Source organism: Tenebrio molitor, chromosome 1, assembly GCF_963966145.1.
Source record: "Tenebrio molitor chromosome 1, icTenMoli1.1, whole genome shotgun sequence".
In the NCBI taxonomy this organism is placed as follows: Eukaryota; Metazoa; Arthropoda; class Insecta; order Coleoptera; family Tenebrionidae; genus Tenebrio; species Tenebrio molitor.
In genome coordinates this window covers 2,626,423-2,650,264 of record NC_091046.1, presented here as the reverse complement: position 1 = coordinate 2,650,264, position 23,842 = coordinate 2,626,423, and the positions used below count along the sequence as shown (strand labels likewise).

The window sequence follows — 23,842 nt, the reverse complement described above, 5'->3', positions numbered from 1 at the left end:
AATTTGGAGGTGATCCGCAGCCATTCTGGCCCACCGGATCGGGCTGCGCTCGCGGCTTCCTCTCCTCGCTGGACGCGGCGTGGGCCATCAGGAGCTGGTGCTCCGGCACGACGACGCCGCTGGACGTGTTGGCCGAGCGCGAGTCGATCTACCGCCTCCTCGGCCAGACCACCCCCGACAACTTGAACAAGGAGTGGAAGTCGTACACTCTCGACCCGGTCACCAGGTACCCCAATTTGAACAGGAACGTGGTGGTGCCGCTGCAGACCACCGGACTGTTCGACACCGACGATCCGACGAGTCTGGAGAGGATGAGGAGGAACTCGATCGACGTGGAGCCGGTCGAGATGCCCAAGAAGAGGAGGAGAGGTGAGTTGCGCCGCACCGGGAGGTTTGACTCGACGGCGATGTTGCAGGAAACGTGGACAACGAAGTGTTGCTCAACTGGATCTCCGAACAAGTACGCGAACACGACGATATCGCCGTCACGGATATCGCTTCCGTGTTCAAGGACGGGAAGGTGTTGTGCGCCATTTTGAACCACTACAGGCCAGACCTGGTGGACTATAACGCAATCAAGGAGGAGGAACCGGCCAAGATGAATCAATTGGTGATAGATATTCTAGAAAGGGAAATAGGTGAGTTGTAAGTGATGTCTGATCAATTCTCGTAGCGTTTATATCGATCTGTCAAAAATTTGTGGTCAAGCAGGCCGTGGTTGTAATTGTGCGTCTTGACATTTCAGATAGGTAACCTCACTTTGATCATCATTTTAACGTAAATTAGATAATTCAATTATAGTACGTGCTGTCGTGGCGCACTAAGGAGAGAAATAATTCAGACCGCCGCTGTTAGCTGAATAAATGACGTTTGACATCCGAATAAAAATTGTTACAAAAAGAACTTGAGTGTGCTGTGAAAAACACAATTTTATCTAGGGTGTTTTTTGTGTTGGTACGACTGTTTTTGTTTGAAGGCATATCCCCTATTATGACCGGTGAAGAAATCACCAACGCCGAAGACTACTTGGCGATGGCGACGTACCTGACGCAAGTCTACGACAGCTTCAGATGCGAGATTCCTCACATCAAACACCCCAAACTGGTAAGTTTCCCGTTTGTTCGTTATGCGCGACTGTGTGGCGTCGTAACTGTAGCGTGTGCTCCCCAAACCGCCTCCAAACCCCCCAAAACCACCGGCCCTAGACTTCTCCCCGACCGTCACCGCCGTCAGCTCTGACATCAGAGTGCGTTCCAAAGTGGTCACTTTCGAATCCATTCCCGAGGAACTGCAGTCCGAAACGTCGGAGATGTCGGTTTCGGAAATCTCGCAGATGTATCACGAGAGCGTCCTCAACGGGTTTTCCGGTGACGAGGGCAGCTTCCGCAGAGTCGTCAACATCAAGCTGCTCGAATCGGATCGCCTGCGCAAGATCAAATTCGAACCGTCGACGGACGTTCTCCGCATAGTGACGAGGTGCACAGAAGGCCGTGATTCGTCAGTTTGTCAAAAAGTCAGTCGAAAAGATGTCTTGAAATTTTCGTGTAGTAAGAAGATGAGCGATTCAGAAGAGAACGGCACTGCGGGCGAACCGGATCAGGTGTTCAACCGCGTCTCTAACTGGATCAGCACTCATGATTTCCGGCCGCACGACGAGCAGGGCGTCGAGACGAACATAGTGGACGGCATCACCGACATCACGTCGGTCACGAAGAACATAGAGCGGGGCCGGAAAGGCGCCCCCACCGACGGACTGGTCGTCGAGGAGAGGACCGACGAGGTTAAGTGCGGCGACGGCGGCGGCAGCGACAAGAGCGAGGGCTTGATCAAGACGCTGACGAAGTTCTCGCAATACTCGCCGTTCGAGAAGAGGAGGAACCGGACGGCCTCGCCCAGCCACTTCTCCGTCATCGTCGAAGGGGAAGAGCTAGTATGTTCCTTCCTTAACGTAATCCTTTGCTTGATCCTCGTCCTCTACTTCATCCTGTCTTTGTACTTTTACGAGTTTACGATAGGCTATCTGTTCTGTCCGTACTGAATAAAGTATTGAGCCACTGGTTGTTGTCTAAATCGTAGGAACTGCCAGAGCCGAAGAAGAGTGACACCTCGTTCAAATCGGTCAAGCATCATCACCAGCAGCTGCAGCACCAAGTGCCCCAGGTGGTGCAACCGTCAGTTCCGAGGCCCTCGAGCAGGCACAAGAGGCACGCCGAGCCCCCGGTCTTGAACAAAGCGAGCAGCATCGACAGGAAGACGAGGAAGCGGAGGACTCTCGAGAAGATCGGCGCCAGTGTTGTGAGTATTACTTTGTTGGCCCTCATTTGGGCCTCCCTCCTCTTCGGCTTGGACACCAGATGCTACATCATCCTGACCGTCCTCCTATTTATTATTTTCTTCATACTCTAATTTATTTTATTAACTGTTCCATTTACTAACGCTTGTACCCCATTCTTTCAATACAATATTTTATTTTTACCATTTTTTTACTTTTGCCCCTTATTTTGTTATTCGCTTTTCAGAGGTCGCGTCCCCTTTGTTGTGCATTTCCCCTCAGCTTGTGACTGTCTCTTTTCAGATTTTCCGGAATTTCCTGAACTCCTTCCTCGAGAGCACCCTCGTCGGCTTCGTCCTGGTCGTCCTGGACCTGCTCCTCAACTCCAGCCACATTCCCCCCGAGGCCCCGTACTCTTATTTTTAAGCAAACTGTACTCAATCTTTAGTCAGAATAACATTATAATTAAAACGACGTGATCGTTTCCCTCGTCACTCATTTATTTCGGTTTCGAAGGAGGAAAGACAGAAAATCTTGGAGGAAATAGCCGCGAATCGGTTCGAACGACAGAACAAAAGGAGGCAACAAAGGAGGTTGCAAACCGAGCAGTTCCTAAAGAGCATGCAGATGTTGCAAGCGAACGCGCCCGATTCGCAACCCTTCGAAGATTATTCTCTCTTCGTGTATAGACAAACCGCGCCCAATTTCGAGGACAGAGTCAAAGACTTAGAGAGAAAGTTCACTTATTTTCCTGTAAGAGGGTGTTGTGTTGCTGTTTTGTTGTTTGCTACTAACAGAGTTTTGCGTTTTCCAAATCTAACCTAGAATTTTTGGTGGTAAGTGGAGACTCTGATGCACGCTCGCAGAGTCAGTAAGGTCGTCAAGGCGGCATAAACTGCTAAATTGTATTTGGGACGACACTTTCGGTGTGAATTCGTGGAAAATCTGCCAATTTACACATTTTATTTATTTGTCCAACAGATTTGAGCGTTTGTCACGATTCTATTGCGTCCTAAACACAATTTTTGTAATTCTAATCCTGTGTGGTTTGATGAAGTCCTGATGCGGGTCAAAAACGATGTTTTTTCGCAGGACCACGAAAACAAATTACCGAATCAGACGAGGGGCAACGCCGACGAGGACTTCGCTGCCAGGATCAAGAGCATGGAGGATAGATGGCGGGAACCCCAACCCGTAGACAAGAAACCGAGAGATCTCTTACGTGCAATAGGTAAAATAGAGACTTCAGACTGGAACATAAAAGAAATCGAGAAGAAAATTCGCGAGAACAAGCTGGGAAAACCTGCGAGTAAAGACAAGGAGAAAGTGCCGAAATGGAGCAAGGAACAGTTCAGAGCTCGACAGACGAAAATGGAAAAGCAACATTTGGACAGACAGGACAGCAGTGAAGGTTTGTGTTTGTGTTATTTATTTATTAAATAAATTTCTTGCAAAATGGTAATGACAGCTTCGTGTGTCAACGCTGCCAACCTAAATATGACATTTGTCACTTGTCAGTCTAAATGTTATTTGTGAAGTGTAAATTTAATCGTTACAGTTTTTTAATTATGTAATTAGTGCGATTGAAAGAGAAGTGTATGTTTGTTTAAAAAGATAAGATTATTGGCGTAATTTATGTGTGGAATTAATTTTTTTGGAGAAAAAATGTGGAATCGTAGTGTGCTCTGACTTGGCGTAATGTCAAATTTTGTGAGAAACGTCATTCTAAATTTGCAGCAAAATTCGCCGACATCGACAAGAACATCAAGCACTTGGAGCTCAAGTTGAAAGAGGGCAATGCGCGGGACCTGGGCCAGAACAAGGTGGCTTCCATCACCGAGAAGCTCGCCAGCAAAGTCCCCGAGAACCCTGAACCAAAGCCCATCCAGAAAAGCGTAAGTCTCATCAGTTGCAATTACGAATCAGTTAGTTGATGGATCATTTGCAGCCATCCCGCACGGTCGTCCTACCCTCGCAGAACGCCTCCGAATTCTGCCACTTCTGCGGCAAGCGGGTCTACCTGATGGAGCGGCTCTCGGCCGAGGGCCGCTTCTTCCACCACGGCTGCTTCAAGTGCCAATACTGCAACACCCAACTGCGCCTCGGCTCGTACGCCTTCGACAGGGACGGCATCTACGACCACAAGTTCTTCTGCATCCACCACTACGGCATGCAGGGCGAGGTGCGCGCCACCAAAGTGATACGCAAGCCGTCGCAGAGACAGCCGGCCAAGAGTCCGGAGAAGAAACCGCTCAGCGGAATCGCAGGCGTGGACCTCCTGGACAGGGTGCGGACGCCGGAGAGGGTCGAGTTTGCGAATTTGAGCGGCCTCAACGCGTCCGATCACGAGGAGTCGCTCAGTCAGATGGACGAGGACGAGTGGACCGACAAGAACTTCGGCGCGTCGGCGGCGGAGTTGGGCAGCAGCGACGACGAGTCTTCTAGTCTCAGGTGAGTTGCGGCGGGTGTGAAGATTGGATGATGGGGGTCGGTTTTGCAGTGATACGGACAGCGATGATGAGGACGCCTTCGAGGAGGCTTTGGAGGAGCCTGCCACCAAGGAGGGGACTCTCAAGTGGGCAGAAAGGTTCAACAGGCGCTACTCGAAGAAGAGGGACGATTCGGACTCGGACGGTTACAGCAGCTCGGACAGGTCGAGCTACTACGAAAACACGAGTGACGGTGAGTTCTGCTGTTACGTCTCCATGGTGATCGATTTTGACAGTCAAGTGACGTTTTTATAATTTTGAACTGATAAAATGATAAGAGTAAAAATTATTTGAGTGGAATGGAGACGGTAGAGAGTGACCGGACTGGGGTTTTTCAAACTATCGGTAGTATTTTGCTATGGGTGCTGCTGGTTCCCTTTATACTGATCATCCTGATACTTGGGATGTGGATCATGATCGTGGAATATGTGATGGAAGCGATCGTGGTGGTGGTGCTGTTTATCGTGGTAGGATTCATGACGTTGTTGGCTCACATCGTACACTTCTTCTTCGGGGCTGGATGAGCTGGGCAACAACCGTTCGAGAAGAGTGGGAGTAAAATGATAAGTGTCAACTTGGTGACGTCGCTTTGCCTGGCGATAGATAGCAAATTATTTAAGAGCAAAATATGCAAGTCGGGTCATTAAAGTTTTTAAACTTGAACGGTGTTTTTATTTGATGTTGAAAAGTTGTGCAGTCAGTGTAAAGATGATTTTTTGTTCGACACTGTCAGAATTTGAGAATTTTCTCCTGTGTGAACGGATTTTGATAAATTTGACAACTTGTCAAAACGAAACGTCAAGCTAATTTTAAAGGTTTTAAGCGATTTGGAGCCTTTAAGGGGCTCGTCGAACAAAAAAACGTTGTATTCAACTCGTTCTTGTGTAATTTGGGCTTTTTTTGGCACTCGTGGACCTTTAAAACTCTCGTTTCACTCGAGTTTTAAACTGGTCCACTCATGCCAAAAAAAGCCAAAATTACACACGAACTCGTTAAATAAATAACTATTGTTTGCAGACGACGACAGCGACACGGCCACGGAGGGCGAGGAGGAGATCCGCGCGCGCGAGCTGCGCAAGCAAGAAGTCCGCGTGGAGCCCCCCGTCGTCCAGACGGACACGGGCACCGACACAGAGGTGAAGTCATCTCCTAATTTGCCATCCGCTATTCCAGACATTCTCTCCGACAATCACTTGCGCGTGCCCCAGCCCAAATCGCCCTGCTCCGAAGACGACTCGGCCGATTTCAGTAGCGCGATCTCGGGCGGCGACTCCGGTTCCGAATCCCCCAAAACCGGCGCTCAAAATTTCGCCCTGGCGAAGAGCGCCACGGCCGGCGCCCTCCTACCCCCGAAACCCCTCAGAAACTTCGTGGTCCCCCCCAAAGAGAAGCGCAAGAGTTTCGGCGCCGAGTTCGTGCCGAAATTCACGACGAACGAACAAGAACCGTTGCTCATCATAAAGCGGACGCCGAGCAAGCTAACCATACCGAAAGAGATCGGCAAGCCTAAAGTGGCAGTTTCGGGCAACATCGAAAACGCGAAAAAGTATTTTGGCACCCCCGCGAGTCACAAAGCGCAACCGAAGTCGATCCTGAAACGGTCGGAGACGGTCGCGAGCGTGCCCAAAGGAAGACTGATCAAGCAGAATAGCCTGCCGGAAAAGAGCAACGAAGAGAAGAAGGCGGAGGTCTCGTTCAATTTCGATCCTCTGGAAGACACCAAGGAGATCGACAGCTACATCGAGAATCTCCTGGCGAACGAGGAGGAGTTGATGAAGCCCATCGACCCCGACAAGTACAAAGTCCAGGAGCCCGAAGAGAGCGAGAAAGATGAAGAAAAAGAGGAAGAAGCCATCTCGAGCAGCATCGAGGACCTGTTTAAGGCGCTCAAAACGGAGACGGGAATCGAGGAGGACGCTGTCGCGGTTCGGAAGACAGACGAGAAAATCGAAGATCTTTTGCACTGGATGGACGATTTGGAACACCAGTCGCGTGACAGGAAGGCGTACAGGTCTCTGAGTGATGCCAAGTACAAGAACTTGGAGCGGGTCCTGAAGGTGCCGAAAAGAGCCGATTCGGTCGTGAGTAAGATTCCCAAAGACAACATCACCTACTTCGAGAGGCACCTGGCGGGGAAAAGTGTCGAAGACGATCCACCCAAAACGTTCGCCTTGGCGAGGTCAAAAACGGACACGTATTGCAACAAACCGCGCTCTTCCGTGGACCTAGACGCGGTCAGTAAGGTGGACATTAAGAAAGTGTTGATGAAATTCGAAAGGGCGAGCAGTCTGGAGGGCGAACAGGAACCGGAGAAGGAGAAAGTCGTCCCCAGGAGGACTTTCGGCAAAAGATTTTCGTTGGCAGATTTGAAAAGGAGGGACAGCGAGAGGCGCCATTCCGTGAATTTTGAAACTGCGTTGCGGGATTTCGAGGATTTGGTGGGTAACATGGAGGGTAAGGAGGATCAAAAGGAAGAGAAAAAGGACTGGTGTGTGAACATAACCGTTTCGACCATACCAAATCCGGAGTTTTTGGGACTTGCGGGTCACTGTGATTTAGATTTGGACGATTCCGGTGTGGAAAATATGGATGGGGTTGAGTCCCCACAAGAAAATGTAGATTTGGGGGTGGGAAATGGTGAAGAGAGCGAACGGTTAAAAATTGACGATGAGGTGTTTGAGACCGAGAGTGGCGAGGAGCCAAGAAAAAATGCAACAGAGGTATCTTGTAAAATAGATTTAGAAAATGTAGATGCAAAGAATGAAATTGAAAAGGAAGAAAATTCCAACAAGGGAAACGAAAATAAAGATGTTGAAAACGTGATGCCGGAAAAGGTAGAGATAAGTGAGAGTGATTTAAAATCTGACAGAAGTGTGTCGGAAAATGCGAAAATAGAGGAACCGGAAGAGTGTCCATCGAGTAAAGTGGATGTAGAGGATCAGAAGGCAGAGAGCGAGACCGAAAGCTCGGAAGACGAAGAAGACTCTGAAAGTGCTCCGTCGAGTAGTTCGGGTGCTGATTCTGAGGAAGAATCGGAAGAAGAGGATGTTCAAAAGGATGATTTAAACGAGACGAACCGTACATTGGTAAAAGTATATGTGATGGATCCGCAAAAAAATGATATGGTACCTCCTGCTGAAGAGAAATCTGCATTTAGCAAAACCGCTTCGTCTCCAAGTAGACAAATCAAAGATCCCAGCCCGATCTACGCTACCATAGACGAATTAAATAAACTGGGAAAGAGTGAAAATGTAAAGACTGAAGTGGTGGTGGCGGCGACGGCAAAGAAACCCGTGAACTTGGAGGACCTCTACGCCAAGGTGAACAAACCTCCGAAAGAAAAACCACAAGCGCCTCAACCGAGCACCTGCTCTCCGCCGGTGCCCCGTCGCAATCGTAAAAAATCATCAGAGGAGCAACCCCCTCCTCCACCTCCTAGACCCCAGAGGCAAAAGTCGCACGAGGGAGCCAAACTCGAACCCAACAACAACGACGAACTCCATCCGGTCGCGCCGCAGCGGAAAAGAGCCATGACGTCGTCACCCCTGCCCAAGCGCAAGACCGGATTGGCGCCCCCGTCGCCCGCCGACGGCCAAAAGAGTCGCTCGACGACGAACCTGGAGGTGAAAAGGGAGATCGTCCGTCTGAAGGACCTCCCTCGCGTTCAGAACGCCGCTCGAAATCGCACGCTCGACGGCAAGTCCAAGAACAAACAAAAGGACAAAGACAAAGACTGCTCGTTGCAATGATCGATTTATACTAATTCTTTTCTAATTTTGTATATCCAGTTTTTCTTTTGTACTAGTCGCGCGCGATTAATCGATGGAAATATTCCCCGGGAATGCTCCGATTTTGTAATACGCTTTTCTAATTCGTTAATTGTTGAGTTTTGTCGAAGAGTTTATCAAGTGTTGAGTTGTTAAAGTTTATCAGTGTTGGCGCTTTGTTTTTTTAAATGTTTAAGAGTAATGCATTCGCAAAAAAAAATTGACCGGACGACGACTTTAGGGCACCCATCCCGCACACACCTCTCAACGTTCAACAATCACGTTTAAGCAATGGTGACGTCAGGTAACTATGTCTATGGCGTGCTGGAGTGTCTTTTTTTTGTTTTTATTTCTCACCTCTCTTGTTATGCAACTTAATCCATTGCTGACGTGAGTGTTGTTCTAACCCAAAACGCTAACACTCTGTGTTTTTTTTTCTCTTTTTTTCTGCAACTGACGCAGGGCGACTCAAACATGTTACGGTCCTGGAATCGTCGCAGCCACCGCCTTAACACCCCCTAAGTCCGTTTAGTTTGCTGGGCGGCCGAATGAGCTTATCTCGCCTGAACAAAGTTGTCCTGGAGAAGAAACAAAGCAATCACGAAACAAAATATGCTTTTGAACGTGATGTTGTTTTATTTCTTGTCCACTTGAGTGTTGCAGTGTGGTGTCGAACCCAGATTGATTGTTTTGTGTTGCAGGTCGTTTCCGACGAAACCACTTCGGATTCTTCGAGCGAGGTGCGCAACTCCGCCACCGAGATCTCCACCGACTCGGAATTCGCCCACGACGACCCCACCCCGACCCGCGAGGTCCCCTTCACGGCCTTCAACGACGTCCACGTGACCAAGACGCGGGGGAGCGGCGGGACGCGGGGCGGCGCGCCTCTTCGCAAAATCCAGGTGACGAGCGGTTACTTACAACGCCCCTCCGACAAGGGCAGAGCACCAAAGGCCGCACCCAAGCAAGACATTGAACTAAACCTGTCACCCTTAGTGTCTTCGGCACCATCTATCGTGAGAAAACCTGCACCGGTTTTGTTGCCGAGGACGGAGGGTTACGCTCTGAATCGCACTCAAAGCACGGGCGGGATAGCTGCTAAGGTCTCTCTAGAACTGAAAAAGAAGTACCTGCTGGGGGAGAGTTACGGTCCGGGGTCGATACAGAAGTCGGGGAGCGCCTCGACGCTCGACACGAAGCTCAAGTCCTTCCACAGCAACATCACCGACTGCCAGAAGTTGCTCAAGCCGGCGCCAGAAGTCAGCGCCGCCATGCAGACGTTCTGCAGCAAGCTGAACGAGGGGCCGTCGCCGATCGCAACTCCGCAGTCGCCGGTCGCGACGCCGCAGTCGCCGAAAAGCTTCGACGCGGCCGTGCCGCAGGTGTTCGAGAACGAGCCGGAGGGACGGCCGCGGAGTCCGGTCCACGAGACCTCCATCATAGTTCCTAAGATCGACTGGACGAAGAACAAGCCCCAAAGCGACGACAGTCTGTCGACGGACTCGGTGAGCGACGGCGAAGCCCCCAAGACCCCCGAGTTCAACTTCGAATCGATCCCGACGGTGCGGATCGACGAGATCCCTCCGGACTCGCTCTGCGTCGAATCGGTCGCCGCCACCGAGCCCCCCAAGTCCATAACTAGCGAGAAGAAGACCCTCAACCAGCCCAAACTGCTGCCGGAGCTGGAAACGAAAGACGTCCTGCCGGAGATACACGATGTCCTGCACGTCAGGCGGAAGCTGTCGACGGAGCCCGACACCAGGTCGGTGGAGTCGGACGCCGACTCGATCGCCGAACCCGCCACCGCCGCCCTGACCGAGACGGAGCTGTCTGATTGGGCGAGAGACGGCGCCGTCTCGGACGACCTCGGCGACGACGATTTCGAACTGAATCTGGAATCGCGCAGCACCAAGAAGCCCAAATCGGTCGATTTCGGCGAGGGTCGCGCCGATAAAGCGATAATATCGGAGTTGGAAGACCTGGACCACATCTGCGGCAAGGACGAGATTAAGAACAAGACGATCATAACCGAGGCCTTGAACAGTGTGCTGAGTAAAAATCTCGACATTGAATTTATGGACACGGGGACGGAGACGAGCAGCGACGACGGCGTCATTGACAGTCAGAACGGTTACATCCTCTTCAAGGACGAAGATGAACTGGCCGAGGATAGTCTCAATCCGAACATCAACGACATCGTGGAGGCCCGGAACGAAGTGCTCAAGAACACGGGTTACTGCTTCATCGCCAACGAGCCGGACAACTTCGGAGGCGAGGTCGTAGATCTGAAACCTGGCGACTTGGAGCAGCTCAAGGCCAAACAGAACGCGGGAGACCACGACGAAGACAGTTTGTTGATTGTCGATCCGGGAACGACGACCGAAGAGAACACGTGCAGCGATTCAACCGTGAAGAACCTGACGGAGATCTCTGCGGACAAGGAGCGGTTCCAGAACCCCACCGAAAACAACAACTTCCAAAGGAAGAGACTCGAGGAGAAGTTGGCCAAACTGAAAGCCGAACAAGCTTCCAGGCAGCAATCTAGTCAAAACAACATCGACAACAACGTCGAGTTCGACGAGCACTGTCAGCGTTTGCAGTCGAGGGTCGAATTCGGCAACGTGAAAGACTCGATAGACATCCGAAAGTCGCGCCGAAAGAGCAAAGACTCGCCGCAGAAACCCGACCTGATCCAGGAAGAGAAACAGACGCCGCCTCCCAGTCCGGTCGCTCAACCCGCCGTCCGCACCCCGGACGTCATCTACAAGAAGGAGGCGATCGAGAAGGAGCGCGACGTCAACCAGAGACTCGTCCAGGAGATGGTGATGAACAAGATGAAGGCGGAGAACAAGAGTCTCGACAAGAAGCGGCGCAAGAGCCGCCAGTTCGAGCTGTCCAAGTCGGCCACGACGGACGTGGTCTCCGAGATCAACCACAACCTGGACGACTCGAACCGCAACTCGACGTACTCGAGCGGGTCGAGCGTGTACGCCACCCCCGACGTGCTCCTCTCGACGCTGAAGCGGTCGCCGGAGAGCGACAAGTTCTCCACGCCGCTGACGCGACCGGCGAGCGTCCACGTCGCCGACGCGCAACGCGACTCGATCAAGGAGAATCCCAGCATGCCCGACGTGCGGACGGCGCTCTTCGCCGACGAGTTCCGGACGCCGGTGGCGCCGCCCAGGTTGAAGCACGAGGAGGCCAAGCGCACGGCGGAGAAGTTGAAGCAGGACGCGAAGGTGAGGGCGCGTCTGCTGTCGAACGAGGAGCTGGGACTGAGTCCCGAGGACAAGCTGTCCAAGCTGAAGGAGAAGCTGGCCAAGAGGGAGGAGGTGAAGGTGGAGAGGCTGGAGTCGTTCTTGCACTCGAACGAGGCGCTCAACAGGAAGCGGGAGGAGACGCCGACCAGGACCAAGTCGATCGACGAGATCGGCGGATCCATCAGGACGGCGGAGAAGTTCTGCAAGTCGGACCCGAACTTGTTGGACACCGACCCCAAGAAGGCCAAGAAGAAGAACAAGGAGAAAGACAGGGAGAGGCGGAAAAGTATCACAAAGCTGATCACGACGTTCTTCACGAAGAAGAGTCCGTCGGGCAACGGCCGGGGCATCTTCTCGAGGATATCGCCGAAGGCCAAGGACGTCTCCAAGGTAACTAACTGTCTCGAAGGTCACGTAAATAGTCATCGGATCATCGCCATCATTTTTATTTATTAATTTATTAACTTGAACATTTTTGTTTTCTCGTACAATGTCGATGACTAATACTGAGCTTGTCCGGCCTCGACCAGACGTTTTTAACTGGATGTGTATTTTGCAGTCGTGCGCGAATCTGGACCTGAGAGATCCTGTAAGACTCTTATTAATTTATTTTTTATTTTTTTGTTGGTATACCTCGTAAGTGTGTCGTTTGGTTTTCCTGCATGCTTTTCCAGCTGTCTTACTCGTCTGTTGCATCTGGTTTGTTTTTGGTTCTTGCATGGTTTCATCTCGTCACCATCATCACAGTAGAAGTGCGGCTCAGCGCCGCCACTTTGTTTTTATTTCGTAGTCGATTCGTAACCTTGCCCGCAATCGCGCTCTCCGCCGACACGGAAAATGACAATTGTTTTGCACGACAGGACGTGGTGGTCGAGGAGCCGGCGCGAAGGAACAGCTTCTCGGAGGTGTTGCATCGGGACGACAGCTCGCCGCCCCCGGTGCCGCCGCTGCCGCTCGACTACTCGGTCAAGGGGACAGGTGAGTCGAGGGGGATGGTCGACGAAGCGCGGCCTCACCGAGCTAATTTGCAGACGACAGTTCCGACGGGGAGCACGACTGGAAGCGGCGCAGCTCCTGCGACACCCTGGACCAGTCGGGGGCGCTGGACACGTCGGTCTCGAGCCTGTCGAACAACAGGCTGAGCAAGGGGGCGCGGCGGATAGCGCGACAGGCCCAGTTGAAACGGTAAAGAGACTTGTCTGTCGGTCCTCCAGTTTAACAAAGACTAAGTTTGTCGGTTTGTACCAACTAACCTCTAATTAACAAAACTAACTCGACAGACATCGCATGGCGCAGGAGATTCAGAGGAAGCTCGAAGAGACCGAGGTTAAGACGCGCGAGCTGGAGGAGAGGGGGGTCTCGGTGGAGAAGGCGCTGAGGGGCGAGGTCGACGGTCGGTACGCGAAGGACGAGTCGGAGTTGTTGCAGGAGTGGTTCGACCTGATGCGGGACAGGACGGAGTTGCGCCGCTACGAGAGGGAGCTGATGGTCAGGGCGCAGGAGCTGGAGTTGGAGGACAGGCACGCACGCCTCCAGCACGACCTGAGGGAGCGCCTGGAGAACGGTGAGTGCGACACCCACAGAGAGAGAACGTGAAGTGACGATTTTTTCGCAGACGAGCAAAAGACCGAAGAGGAGGTCCAGGTGGAGGGCAGCATCATCAACGAGATGATGGAGATCGTGGCGAAGAGAGACTCTCTGATCGCCCTCCTGGAGGAAGATCGATTAAGGTGCTTAGGTAGACGTAGAGGTTCGGCACCCCATCTGACGGCGGCCCCGCTCGACCATCACCGGAGAGTCTCCATGTTCGCATGCTTGCTTTTGCTTGTCGCTTGTGTCGCGTGGAACTTTGTCGTGCATTGGGGTCTCTCCAACTTTATTATCACCCACCGTGACGCCTAGTTTCTACCCAAACTAACACTTTCTTGACTCGCTTTCGACTGACACTTGCACGCCCTCTAGTCTAATCATTGTAGGCACGCACCTATTCTCCTTGCCGCGAGCATGTAGAATAGGTAAGGCACGTTCATTTCCTTTCAAAGTCTCAGTTCGATTGTCTCGTCGTTTGACGTTCTCGTACAAGTTACATGTCGATGGTCGATTTTACAGGTATTCTAACGAGGATCGGGACTTTGAGGAACAGATGCTGGCCAAAGGGTTGAGGTTGACTCCGATCAGGAAGACGCCCGAAAAGTAATCGCTTCATAACAAAAATTTTCTCTAGCAAATTATAAGTTTCGATATTGATTAACAACATCACTTTTGATTCGTTTAGGACAATTTTAATAATCTAGAAGGATAGGCAGGGTAAACATAACGAGATTTGGTTTGACACACACGTGCAATTGTTTTTTCTTTTACCGTTTCTTGCGTTTTATTCTGACTATACCTACACCCTAACATAACTATATAGTTAGTTGTATTTTTCGAATTTTGTTTATTTTTATTTAACGTCCATTTTTGCTAATTCACGTTAACTAGTCTCTTGTTAATAATTTAGTGATTTTTACTTTTAAGTTTACAATATTTAATACATGAATTGTGATTGTGAATTGTATTTTTTGATAAGGAATTGTAAAGTACTGTACAAAGGAATATTATTTTGTGAATGCATTATAAGTGTTGTCTTTGTGTGAATAAATGCTTTTATACATCATACGATGGCAGTTTCGTTGACCTCACGGGAACCTCAAAGTTCGACGAAACGTCCAGTGGACCGAATAACAAAAGTTAGGTTATGTCTATTTTCCTAGAAAATCTTTACACTTTTATGTGAGATTACGACTTTAAACGACAAAGAGCAGTTCAGCGGTGGACCATGCCTTTAAATAAGATTTGCAGGTTGTGTTTGGTCAAGCCTTCCGTTTGTTTTTCCATTTTGGAAGGCAACATCGCAGACATGTTTGAGGCCTTAACGTCGAGCAAGGTAAGTTCAGCCCAACCGCGTGCGTTATTCTGTTGATTCGATTTTAGGTGAACCCCCACGACGAAATCTCGACGGTCGTGTGCCTCAAGTGCTTGCTTAACCTCAAGCTGGCCTACAACTTTCAACAGCAAATAAAAAAGTGCGAGGAGAAGCTGGCAAAGCACCTGAATGTCAGAGAAGAGCCTGCCTCGCTGAACCTAGAAGAGGGCGTCAAAACAGACAAGGAGGAGTTCAAAGATTTGGTCAATCTGTGCGAGAAAAACTGCGCCATTTGCGGTCTTGGTTTCGACGCTGGGTCAATAAACGACCACATCCGCCAACACTTCAAAAGCGAGCAGAAATGCGGCGTTTGCAACAAATCATTTGCAGACGTCGAATCGTGCAGGGAGCATTTGTCAGAGCACCCAGAAAAGGCGGTGTACGAGTGTGGCAATTGCCGCGCGAAATTCCGGTACAAGTCGTTTTACGACATGCACAGGGAAACCGTTTGCGTGAAAAAACGCATCGCCACTCTGGGCCTGCAGTCAAAGCAGGCGATCAATCTTTTGCTAGAATCGCAAACTAGAGAGAAGAAAATGCGCGCTTTGGGGGCGATCACGGACCGAGCGGCGCGAAAAGAGGCCTTCAAGCTGGGCCTGCGCTCGTCCGAGGCGATACAAATCTTGCTGGGAGCAGAAGAGAGCCCCATTTGCAGCATATGTTTCAAGAAATTCGCCAGTAAGAAATCCTTCCAGACCCACACGCACAAAACCAAGACGTGTCAGTTTTGCCAGCGCGAGATCACCATCTACGCCTACAAGAAGCACGTGCAAGACCACACTCTGGGGCCGCAGATCTGCCACCTGTGCGGCGCCATCTTGCAGAGCCGCAGCACGCTGCTCACGCACATTTTCTACTCGCACAACAACAACAGGTACAAGTGCGAGGATTGCGGCAAGCTGTTCAAGAAGAAGACCGCCAAAGATTTGCACAGGAGACGAGAGCATCTGGGTACGGAGCTGGTGGAACGTTGCAAAAAATAATTGACGGGTTTCAGGGCAGCCAACCCACTATTGTGACACTTGCGGGAAGGGGTTCTTCAGCGGGAAGTTCTTGGACAAACATATCAAAATGAAACACCTCAAGTTGAGACCTCACATTTGCGACTTCTGCAAAAGGGGATTTTCCAGTCCGTACGCGCTGAAAACGCACACGAGGCAGCACACCAACGAGACGCCGTACAGGTGCGAGGTGTGCGGGGACGGGTTTAGACAGAACGTGTCCCTGAAGGCGCACCGCAAGTCCAAACATAACATTGTGGAGGCGGAAACTTGCAGTTGCAAGGTTTGCGGGAAGGGGTTTGCGTCAGAGGTGGCGCTGTATGCCCACATGAGGCGCCACTGACGCCCGACGACTCAAGGTCAAGAAGGGAGTTTGATCAATTTTAACAGTTCAAGCCAGTTTTTCTTTATTTTACAAAATAAACAAATAAATATTGACTTAAAATCATCCCTTCCGTTTAGAGTACTGACTTAACGCGTCTTCCACCACCGCCTTCGTGACACCGTTCCTGACCATTATAGAGAGCACCCCCAACTCCCCCACATCTCTGATGTTCCTGCCTTCATCGTCGAAAAAAATCATGTCCCTGTATTCCACCCCAAACGCATTTTTGATACTTGAAAAAAATCACCTTTTACAATTTTGACTGAACGCGCTCGGCAACTTACTTTGCCACGTGTTTCGTTTTGCTTCCTGGGTAGATTTCTTCGTGGGAAAAAAGATGTTTCCAGCCGAACAAGTCGATGAGCTGGCGTGCCCCTTCAATCTCGCCCGTACGAGACGCCACTGCCAGAAGATAACCTTGTTTGTGCAGTCCGTCCAACACTTCCGGTACTTCGGGGTAATGTTTGATTGTTGTACCGGAAGAGTCAACGACAGTTCCGTTCGAACTGAAAATAAATCGATTTAGCCCAATCTGTCGGCGTTCGCCGATGTTTTCTTTTACGTTTTTCGAAAAGGCGGATTTACATGGGTGTCAACCCAAAAGGGCCAAAGCGTGTAATCTGCGGATCATAACGTGACGTAATATTTAACATTTTGAAACGAGTGACTCACCCAAATCGAAAATTAGTACTTTGGGTTTTACATTTGCCATTTTTTCACAAAAGATGAGAAATAAAAATTGATAGAAGTTTGATTGGCAGCATTGTTGCACAATTCTAGTGCTTTTTGTGCGATCGGGTCCTGCTTTCAGTAGATCCGTCATTTTGGTGTGAAGGTGTGTTTTTTTCGAAAATATTCGATCAAACGAAGAATCTGCTTGTAAATTTGTGTGTACATTAGTGAATCGCTTCGTTTAACCCTCACGCCTTCGCGCGAAACGTCCATAAATGGTGTGAGATCGAGAAAATCTCAGGTAGAGCAGCTTGCCCCAACGATAAAATTATCTTCCCTAAATAATACAACTGCTTGGCATTCCTCGATAATTAACCATTTTCATGCGTAGTTGATGCAATATCGTCACGAACAGTCATCCTTGCGAGCCCACTAAACTCCCTCTCGTTCCAGGAAGATGATTGTTCTGACGGTGAAAACGTTAGATTCGCAGAATCACACTTTTACGGTCGACGATGATGTAAGTATTTTATCAAAAACGACGACGCATTTTTCCAAAACACCCCAAAAACCAACAGATCACCGTCGAGGAGTTCAAGACGAAAATCGCCGACACCGTCAATATCCCGGCCGACACGCAGCGCATAATCTACTGTGGCCGAGTGCTCCAGGACGAAGTGAAACTCAGCGACTACGGTAGGACCAGCTGTGACAAGCGAAAGTTTTATTTAATTTTTGTCGTCGGTAGATGTCAACGGAAAAGTCGTGCACTTGGTGCAGAGACCTCCGCCCGGTCAGAACCCCCCGACGAACCGTTCCGCGTCGCCGCAACCCCCGAGACGCGGCTTCAGGGGCTTCGAGACGGAAAATACGATGTACCTGGGGTCGATGGCGTTCCCGTCCAATCTGATGGAGTCGCAGGGGATCGTTCCGCCGCCCCCGACCCACAGCTTGGCGGGCAGCCGCCTGAACGTCGCCAGAAGGTAAGTCGGTGCCGATTTCGACCAGAATTTGGGGTTAGGTCAGCGGAATGTTAGAATCAAGATGGCGGAGTTTTTGACAGCAACGACAGATGGCGGGTCACGTCTGCCTACTAGATTCCTACGTTCAAATCGAAATTGATTTTTTTTAAATTTTATTTTAGGATGTTGAGGCGCGCCGAAGCCGTCATAAATCTTCTGGAGAATCCCGCGGCGAGGCCGAACGAGCAGGCCACTTCCGAGGAGCAGCAAGAAGAAGAAGTCACCCCGATCATAGAAGCCCGCGTCATAGTTCCTCCCGGCAACAACGAGACCATAGACGAAGCGATGGTGCTCTCGGCCGTTCAGAACACGCTGTTCGACGCCGCGTCGGGCTCCATGTAATTAATTTTTTCGTTGTTGGCGATGAGTGACATGTCGATTTTAGACCGATGGCGGCCGAAGTCACCATAGACGCGAACAACGGTTCGCAGAGCGCGGCGGAAACGCCGCCGGCAGAGAGATCCGCATCTTCCACACCAGAAGAAAGCACACCTTCCACCAACGCCGCTGAAGGAGGTCCCAGCGGAGAGCAGAGACCTGGAGGAGTCAGCGCCAGAAGTCTTGCCGAGTAAGACGATCTGCACGGTTTGTTTCGGTGCAAAAATTTCGAGGTGGATTGCAGGAACGCGTCCAGGACGTCCGAGATGGCGGAGCTGCTGGCGGTACTGAACCACCTGCAGACGAGATTCGCACCGTTCCTCGAGCGGTACCGCCACTTCATGGTGGAAGACCCGATCATACCCCAGGAAGTGCGTGTTTTGCGTTGTTTTACTGTCAAATCTGAAGTTGAATTGTCTAGAACGTGCGCCAGACCCAGGCGATGTTGACTCGCGTCTCCGAGGTGCTGCACTTCTTGGGCCACGCCTACCACTCCCTCAGCGACATCATCATTCGAGTGCGCACCCCTCCGCCCCGCCCGCTGCTCTGTCGCCCCATCCTGATCCAGCACTCGGCGGTGGTCCAGGCGGGCATCCCGATCCAAGTCGAGGTAGTAAGTAGCAGGAAATGCGATTCGAAGCGGGATTTTGTGATTTTGATTTTGTTCAAACCGCGAAGGCCCAGTTCAATCTGTCGGCGGAGCGTCCGAACGCGTCCACCACGACGACGACGGCCACCACCAGCACGGAGACGACGGCTACGGCGACGTCGACGCCGAACTCGGGAGACACGACCAGGACCACGCAGGCGTCGCCCCCCGGGCCCCAGCCCACGGTCAACTTCAGGGGGTTCCCCTTCATTCCGACCGCTTCGATGCGGCTCCAGTCGTTCCCGATCGAGGTGAGGACCACCTCGAGGCCGGTCAACGTGGTGCACAGCACCCAGAGGTCCCAGAACAACAACAACAACACGGTGGGGGCGAGCGAGACGAGGAGCGTCCCGCCGACCACGACGGCGCCGACGACGTCGACGCCCACCACGCGACCCGACAATCCCTTCAACATGTCCAACTTCAATAATTCCAGCGTCGAGTTCTTCATGGAGGTCACGCCAGAAGGTGAGTTCCCGGCTCCGCCTCGCCGCCCCTTTTAATCCGTCAGTGCAGTTTTGCAAGGTACCCTGAACGGTCCGCCGCCGGAATTTTTACAATCCCTCGTCCAAATGGCCGGGCAGATCATGAATCGCATCACCACCACGGCGGCCACCTCGGACACGAACACCACGACGACCACTTCGGCCGCCTCTTCCGTCGACTCCTCCCAGCCCGCCACGACGACGTCGCCGCCCCAGCAAGCCGCCCCGGGGCAAAACTCGCAAGCGCGCGGCAACACCCAGACGAACCCCACCACCGCGACGCACACCCGCTCGACGCCACGCCCCCACGTGCACCTCGCCCAGCAGGCGATGCAGGGCGGTTTCGACCCGTTCTTGCCGTGCAACTCGCACCACGTGACTCACAGGAGGCGGGCGCAGCAGGCGAGCGGCGCGCCCACTGCTCGACAGCAGCAAGTGCGCCAGCACGTGCTGGGGACGGCGCAGCCGGACGAGGAGGACGGCGAGCAGAGGGACAGGGAGAGGGTGGCCACGCAGAGCCTCCACAGCCTATTCGACGAGATCTACTCGTCGCTGAGAACGGCGTACAGGAGGAGGCGGGAGGCGGACGGCGGTCAGGACGACGCCACCAGGAGGCCTGGCGCCTCGAGGACGCCCCGCACCGGAAACGGGGCGGAGCAAGGGACCGCCAGCGAGGAAGCGGGTGCTTCCGGGAGCGCTAGCGGCACCGGAGGCGGAGCCACTGGCGGGCCCGCTACCGGAGCGGTGCCGCCGCCTTCTCTGAACGTGCTGTTTCCCAACCTGCAGAGCACTCTGGTGAGATTTTATTAAAGTTTCGACTTGGCCGCCGTAAAACGATCAAATTTAGGCGAATCTGCCCAACATGCTCCAAGGGCCCACCATCGCGGACATACTCCAACAATTGCCTCTGGACGAGTCTCAGGAGAATCCCGGCGAGAGCATCATAACGGATCTCATAATGCTGCTCTCGAGAAATCTGACCATAGTGTAAGTAATATGTGTTGCAATGTGTTCAAAAACTATGCCAAAGACATGGCTGACAAAAGGTATCACGTGACTTGTGGCATACGTCAAATTTGACATTTAAAAAAAATCCTCAAATGACGTAACGGAATTGTTTTTCGCAGTGATATGATTACTTTGAATACTGGAAACTTCGACCCTCTGAACAGAATCACCAGCGAAATCCAGACCTTCTTCAACACCAGAGTGCTCGATGGTTCCAACACGCCAGAAGCTGTGAACGCCGGCGTCGACAGATTTGTCAGCGAAATGCAGCCTTTCTTTCAAAACTTTGTGAGTTCGAAGACCGCTGCGCCCTCTACACCTGTCACTCACACCGATTGTTTTCTTTTTCAGAGCCGCCTGCGCGTTCGTGACGACATCGATATTGTCCGGTCCGTGGAGGCCCTGTTCAGACGAAGACTCCCCGACGTCATTACCACAGCGACAAATCTCACCTCGAACAACATGCGCACTCTGGTCGACCAGTGTCTGATTTTGGCGAGGATGATGTGTGCTCTGGCTCTTCACGCCAGCGCGAACGGTCAGCAAGGAGTGGAAGAGACCTTCCAGCAGATCATAGTAAGACGTCTTCGACGTTTGAGTGTTCCCCGCTCAGCGCATGATTTTCAGACGTCGTACATGCAAGGCATACCTTCGGAACTGCAAAACTGGACGATGATAACGAGCTGCGCCAACCTGCGACACTTCATGGCCAACCTGGGGGTGGCCGACGGCGAAGTCGAGCAGTACATCGTGAGGAGCGCCGACGTCTCGATGGCGACGCCGCCCGAGCAGCCGGCCCAGAGCGAGACAAGAACCACGCAAGAGGCGGAGGTAAATCGCGCGACAGACGGGAGCGAGTCGCGAATTGAAGCGACGGTTTGTCCGCAGCCCATGGACCTGGACGAACCTGCCGCGGACGGCGCGGCCCCCGAGCTGCCGCCGCTGTCGGTGGGCGACGAGCCCGAGTCGCTACCGAACGTGGTGCTGGGGTCGGAGACGTGGCACGCGCAGGTCCCCGAAGACTGGGTGCCCATCCTGACGAGGGACGTGCAGAGGCAGCGAAGGCAGAACCCCCAGGCCCCGTTCAGCGACGCATACCTGTCGGGGATGCCGACCAAGAGGCGGAAGATCGTGAACAGCACCAAGCCGCAAGGGAGTCTTCCGCAGGTGATCGCAGGTGAGTACCGTGCCGGCGGTGAACAGGGAAGGAAAGTAAGTGGCGATCGGTGCAGAGAGCGTGCGGAGAGCGGTGACGGCGTCGGGGCTGGCGTCGGTGGCGCCGCTCGAGGTGGTGTCGCAGGGGGCGGGCGACTCCGCCGACATACAAACCGCCTACAGGAACCTGCTGAGGACGACGGTGCAGACGGCGCTCAGAGATAACGAAGACTTCACGCCGGAGAGATTCCCGAACGCTTCAACTTACTTTAAGTCGCAGTAATCTTATAATATTGGAGAAATATAGCCTCACTTAACCGTTGTATTTATCCTATTATTGCTATTATCATCATCACCGTGAGTACTGGTTGTTTATATAGTTTTGTGGGTTTTTATTACACTGTAAGATTCTTTCTTATCGGTAATTTTCATTCGTCAGTTTTGTAATTATTTATTGTTAACTGATTAGGTGTAGTTCCCCCCGCCCCGGTATTTTTTAACGATGTGTTATGTGATAGATAACGAAGGATTGTGCTTACGATATTTCCGATCGTTTCTTTTTTGAAATTTGTAAAATTAGAAAGTTGAATAAATAAGAGTCACGCAACACACGGTAACATTTAATCCATCATTAGTTTGTTAAAAGCGGTTCCAGTTCGTCGCACCCGACAAACTGAAACCTCCTCGTAGATTAAATATGGTGTAATTATTTTTTTATGTAAGTAGGAACGTTACGTTGAAAAATAAATTCAAATCGACGTTCGGTCGTCGAGGTGGATTTATTTTTTGAACAAGTGCAATTTTTTGCGTTGTAATGACTTCTAAATAAATATCTGAACCTTTTCTTAATATTCATTTTGGCTTCCTCAACTCTAAATGACATGCTTACACAGCTACGGTATCTTGATTTTTACACACTAAGCAAACTATTATATCTGGCATTTTACCGCACGGAGTGTGTAAAACTTAGACGAAAATTTTGAGCTTCCAGGAACCTCCAAAAAAACTGTTGGGTTGTCATAAATAATAGTAGTTTATTTGACGAGTTTGTGTGTAAATTGGGCCTCATTTCACTCGCGTTTTAAAATGGCCCACGCGTGCCAAAAAAAGGCCCAATTTACACACGAACGAGTTGAATACGTTTTTTTTTTTTCGACGAGCCCCTTAAACGCTCCAAATCGCTTAAAACCTTTAAAATTAGCTTGACGTTTCGTTTTGACAAGTTGTGACATTTATCAAAATCCGTTCACATAGGAGAAAATTCTCAAATTCTGACAGTGTCGAACAAAAAAGTCCATTTATTCTAAGACAAGATACCTCTACCATTGATTCGTTCAGTTTTCAAATTTGAACATAATGAGAGCGTTTTTAAATTCATCGATGGATCAATCGGTGGAATCAGTTTTCTACCAAAACGTTGTTATATTACTGTTAGATTTATGTTGAGCTTAAGAAAACACGTTTCTTTATTCACAAAAAATTTCATGTTGGCCTCAACCAAAATTCACCTTTCCCATCTACAATGGGAGTTGGTTGTTTGGTGGACGAATAGTGGGGGAAATGTCAAAATAGTTTGTCGAAGTCAAACTGTCAATGTCAAAGCAAAGCGAGGGAAAAACTGGAAAAGTGCAACATTATTCACGTATCCTCTAATTTTTTCATGAGTCTTTCTTCTGTTTAAAATAATTTCTTCATCAGAGGAAGTTAATAAATCATCATCTGATGAATCTTCCAAAGGCATTGTTATCCGTTTTACCAATATTATGGTCCCAAGAAGACTAATGTCGCACATATTTATTCATATAATAATAATAGTCGCCGAAAATGAAAAAATGTTTAGGTTATGTTTATACTTCGGGTGTCATGACATCAGCACCAGTCAGCACAATCATCAGTTTTCCACCAAATCCGTTTCCCTATTCATCACATTTTTGCACAACATAAATGTTCAACACAAAAAAAACTTATGATTGACAGTCCACCAATGTTGAAATTCACCGCAAAAAGTTGATGAATTTAAAAACGCTACCAATTTAATTACACGACCTGCTGTTTTATTCAAAAGTGTAGTTTGGTTTGAGTGATCCCGCAGAGCGCTAGTGTACGAGCACTTTTTAGGGATATTATTCATCTTAAGTTTTGTCACCGAATGTTTCTCGTTCAAATGATACTTTGAATTTGAAGTTAAAAAACTCCTTGTTTTTTGTTGCTTTGAAATGAAATTCGTGGCTTTTTTAATTATTGTTCGTTATTTTTGTGTTTAGTGTTGTTATTGTTCTTTTTTATATATCGCGTATTGATTATTATTTACGCGTGCAGCGCCCGTTTTGTGAC

The 23,842-nt window shown here is 50.6% G+C and overlaps 4 protein-coding genes across 19 annotated transcripts in view; 3 read left to right on the top strand and 1 right to left on the bottom strand.

Annotated features, from left to right (window-relative positions):
• Positions 1–14,446, top strand: part of Mical (Molecule interacting with CasL) — a 40,975-nt gene extending 26,529 nt beyond the window's left edge. For 4 of the 12 annotated variants that reach the window (XR_011160674.1, XR_011160675.1, XR_011160676.1 and 1 more), the window contains exons 6-23: positions 21–369; positions 417–638; positions 977–1,104; positions 1,157–1,930; positions 2,077–2,295; positions 2,789–3,025; positions 3,365–3,683; positions 4,010–4,167; positions 4,221–4,723; positions 4,773–4,954; positions 5,779–5,897; positions 9,230–12,178; positions 12,348–12,377; positions 12,649–12,766; positions 12,820–12,973; positions 13,069–13,352; positions 13,404–13,803; positions 13,898–14,446. Coding sequence is in view for 5 of the 12 variants with exons in the window: in XM_069052423.1 (XP_068908524.1) it covers positions 21–369; positions 417–638; positions 977–1,104; positions 1,157–1,930; positions 2,077–2,295; positions 2,789–3,025; positions 3,365–3,683; positions 4,010–4,167; positions 4,221–4,723; positions 4,773–4,954; positions 5,779–5,897; positions 9,230–12,178; positions 12,348–12,377; positions 12,649–12,766; positions 12,820–12,973; positions 13,069–13,352; positions 13,404–13,518; positions 13,898–13,985 (6,948 nt within the window). In the remaining 7 variants the exon portion in view is untranslated. Of the gene's footprint in view, positions 1–20; positions 370–416; positions 639–976; positions 1,105–1,156; positions 1,931–2,076; positions 2,296–2,788; positions 3,026–3,364; positions 3,684–4,009; positions 4,168–4,220; positions 4,724–4,772; positions 4,955–5,778; positions 5,898–9,229; positions 12,179–12,347; positions 12,378–12,578; positions 12,767–12,819; positions 12,974–13,068; positions 13,353–13,403; positions 13,804–13,897 lie in introns of those variants that run through there. The other 8 variants (XM_069052423.1, XR_011160679.1, XR_011160678.1 and 5 more) reach the window with 8 other exon arrangements.
• A 132-nt stretch (positions 14,447–14,578) lies between these two features.
• On the top strand, positions 14,579–16,202 carry LOC138134307 (zinc finger protein 700-like). Its single transcript, XM_069052508.1, has 3 exons — positions 14,579–14,714; positions 14,762–15,704; positions 15,751–16,202. Exons 1-3 carry the CDS (start codon positions 14,607–14,609, stop codon positions 16,095–16,097), a joined length of 1,398 nt encoding a protein of 465 aa, XP_068908609.1. The 5' UTR covers positions 14,579–14,606; the 3' UTR covers positions 16,098–16,202.
• LOC138134331 (magnesium-dependent phosphatase 1-like) lies at positions 16,145–16,962 on the bottom strand. The gene is made up of 4 exons (XM_069052522.1): positions 16,812–16,962; positions 16,702–16,759; positions 16,424–16,645; positions 16,145–16,371 (listed from the first exon to the last, which is right to left on the bottom strand). Exons 1-4 carry the CDS (start codon positions 16,960–16,962, stop codon positions 16,200–16,202), a joined length of 603 nt encoding a protein of 200 aa, XP_068908623.1. The 3' UTR covers positions 16,145–16,199.
• On the top strand, positions 16,956–22,351 carry LOC138134278 (large proline-rich protein BAG6). Of its 5 annotated transcripts, XM_069052495.1 has the most exons (16): positions 16,972–17,112; positions 17,265–17,331; positions 17,390–17,507; positions 17,560–17,794; positions 17,956–18,171; positions 18,219–18,401; positions 18,456–18,582; positions 18,633–18,824; positions 18,890–19,328; positions 19,377–20,140; positions 20,193–20,332; positions 20,473–20,641; positions 20,705–20,929; positions 20,981–21,184; positions 21,242–21,530; positions 21,586–22,351. In XM_069052495.1, exons 2-16 carry the CDS (start codon positions 17,269–17,271, stop codon positions 21,789–21,791), a joined length of 3,570 nt encoding a protein of 1,189 aa, XP_068908596.1. In that variant the 5' UTR covers positions 16,972–17,112; positions 17,265–17,268; the 3' UTR covers positions 21,792–22,351. The 5 variants fall into 5 exon arrangements, with proteins under 5 accessions (XP_068908579.1, XP_068908573.1, XP_068908596.1 ...); XM_069052478.1 differs by having other exon boundaries at positions 16,956–16,974; positions 20,981–21,530; XM_069052472.1 differs by having other exon boundaries at positions 16,971–17,112; positions 17,203–17,331; positions 20,981–21,530.
• The last annotated feature ends 1,491 nt before the right edge of the window (positions 22,352–23,842 follow it).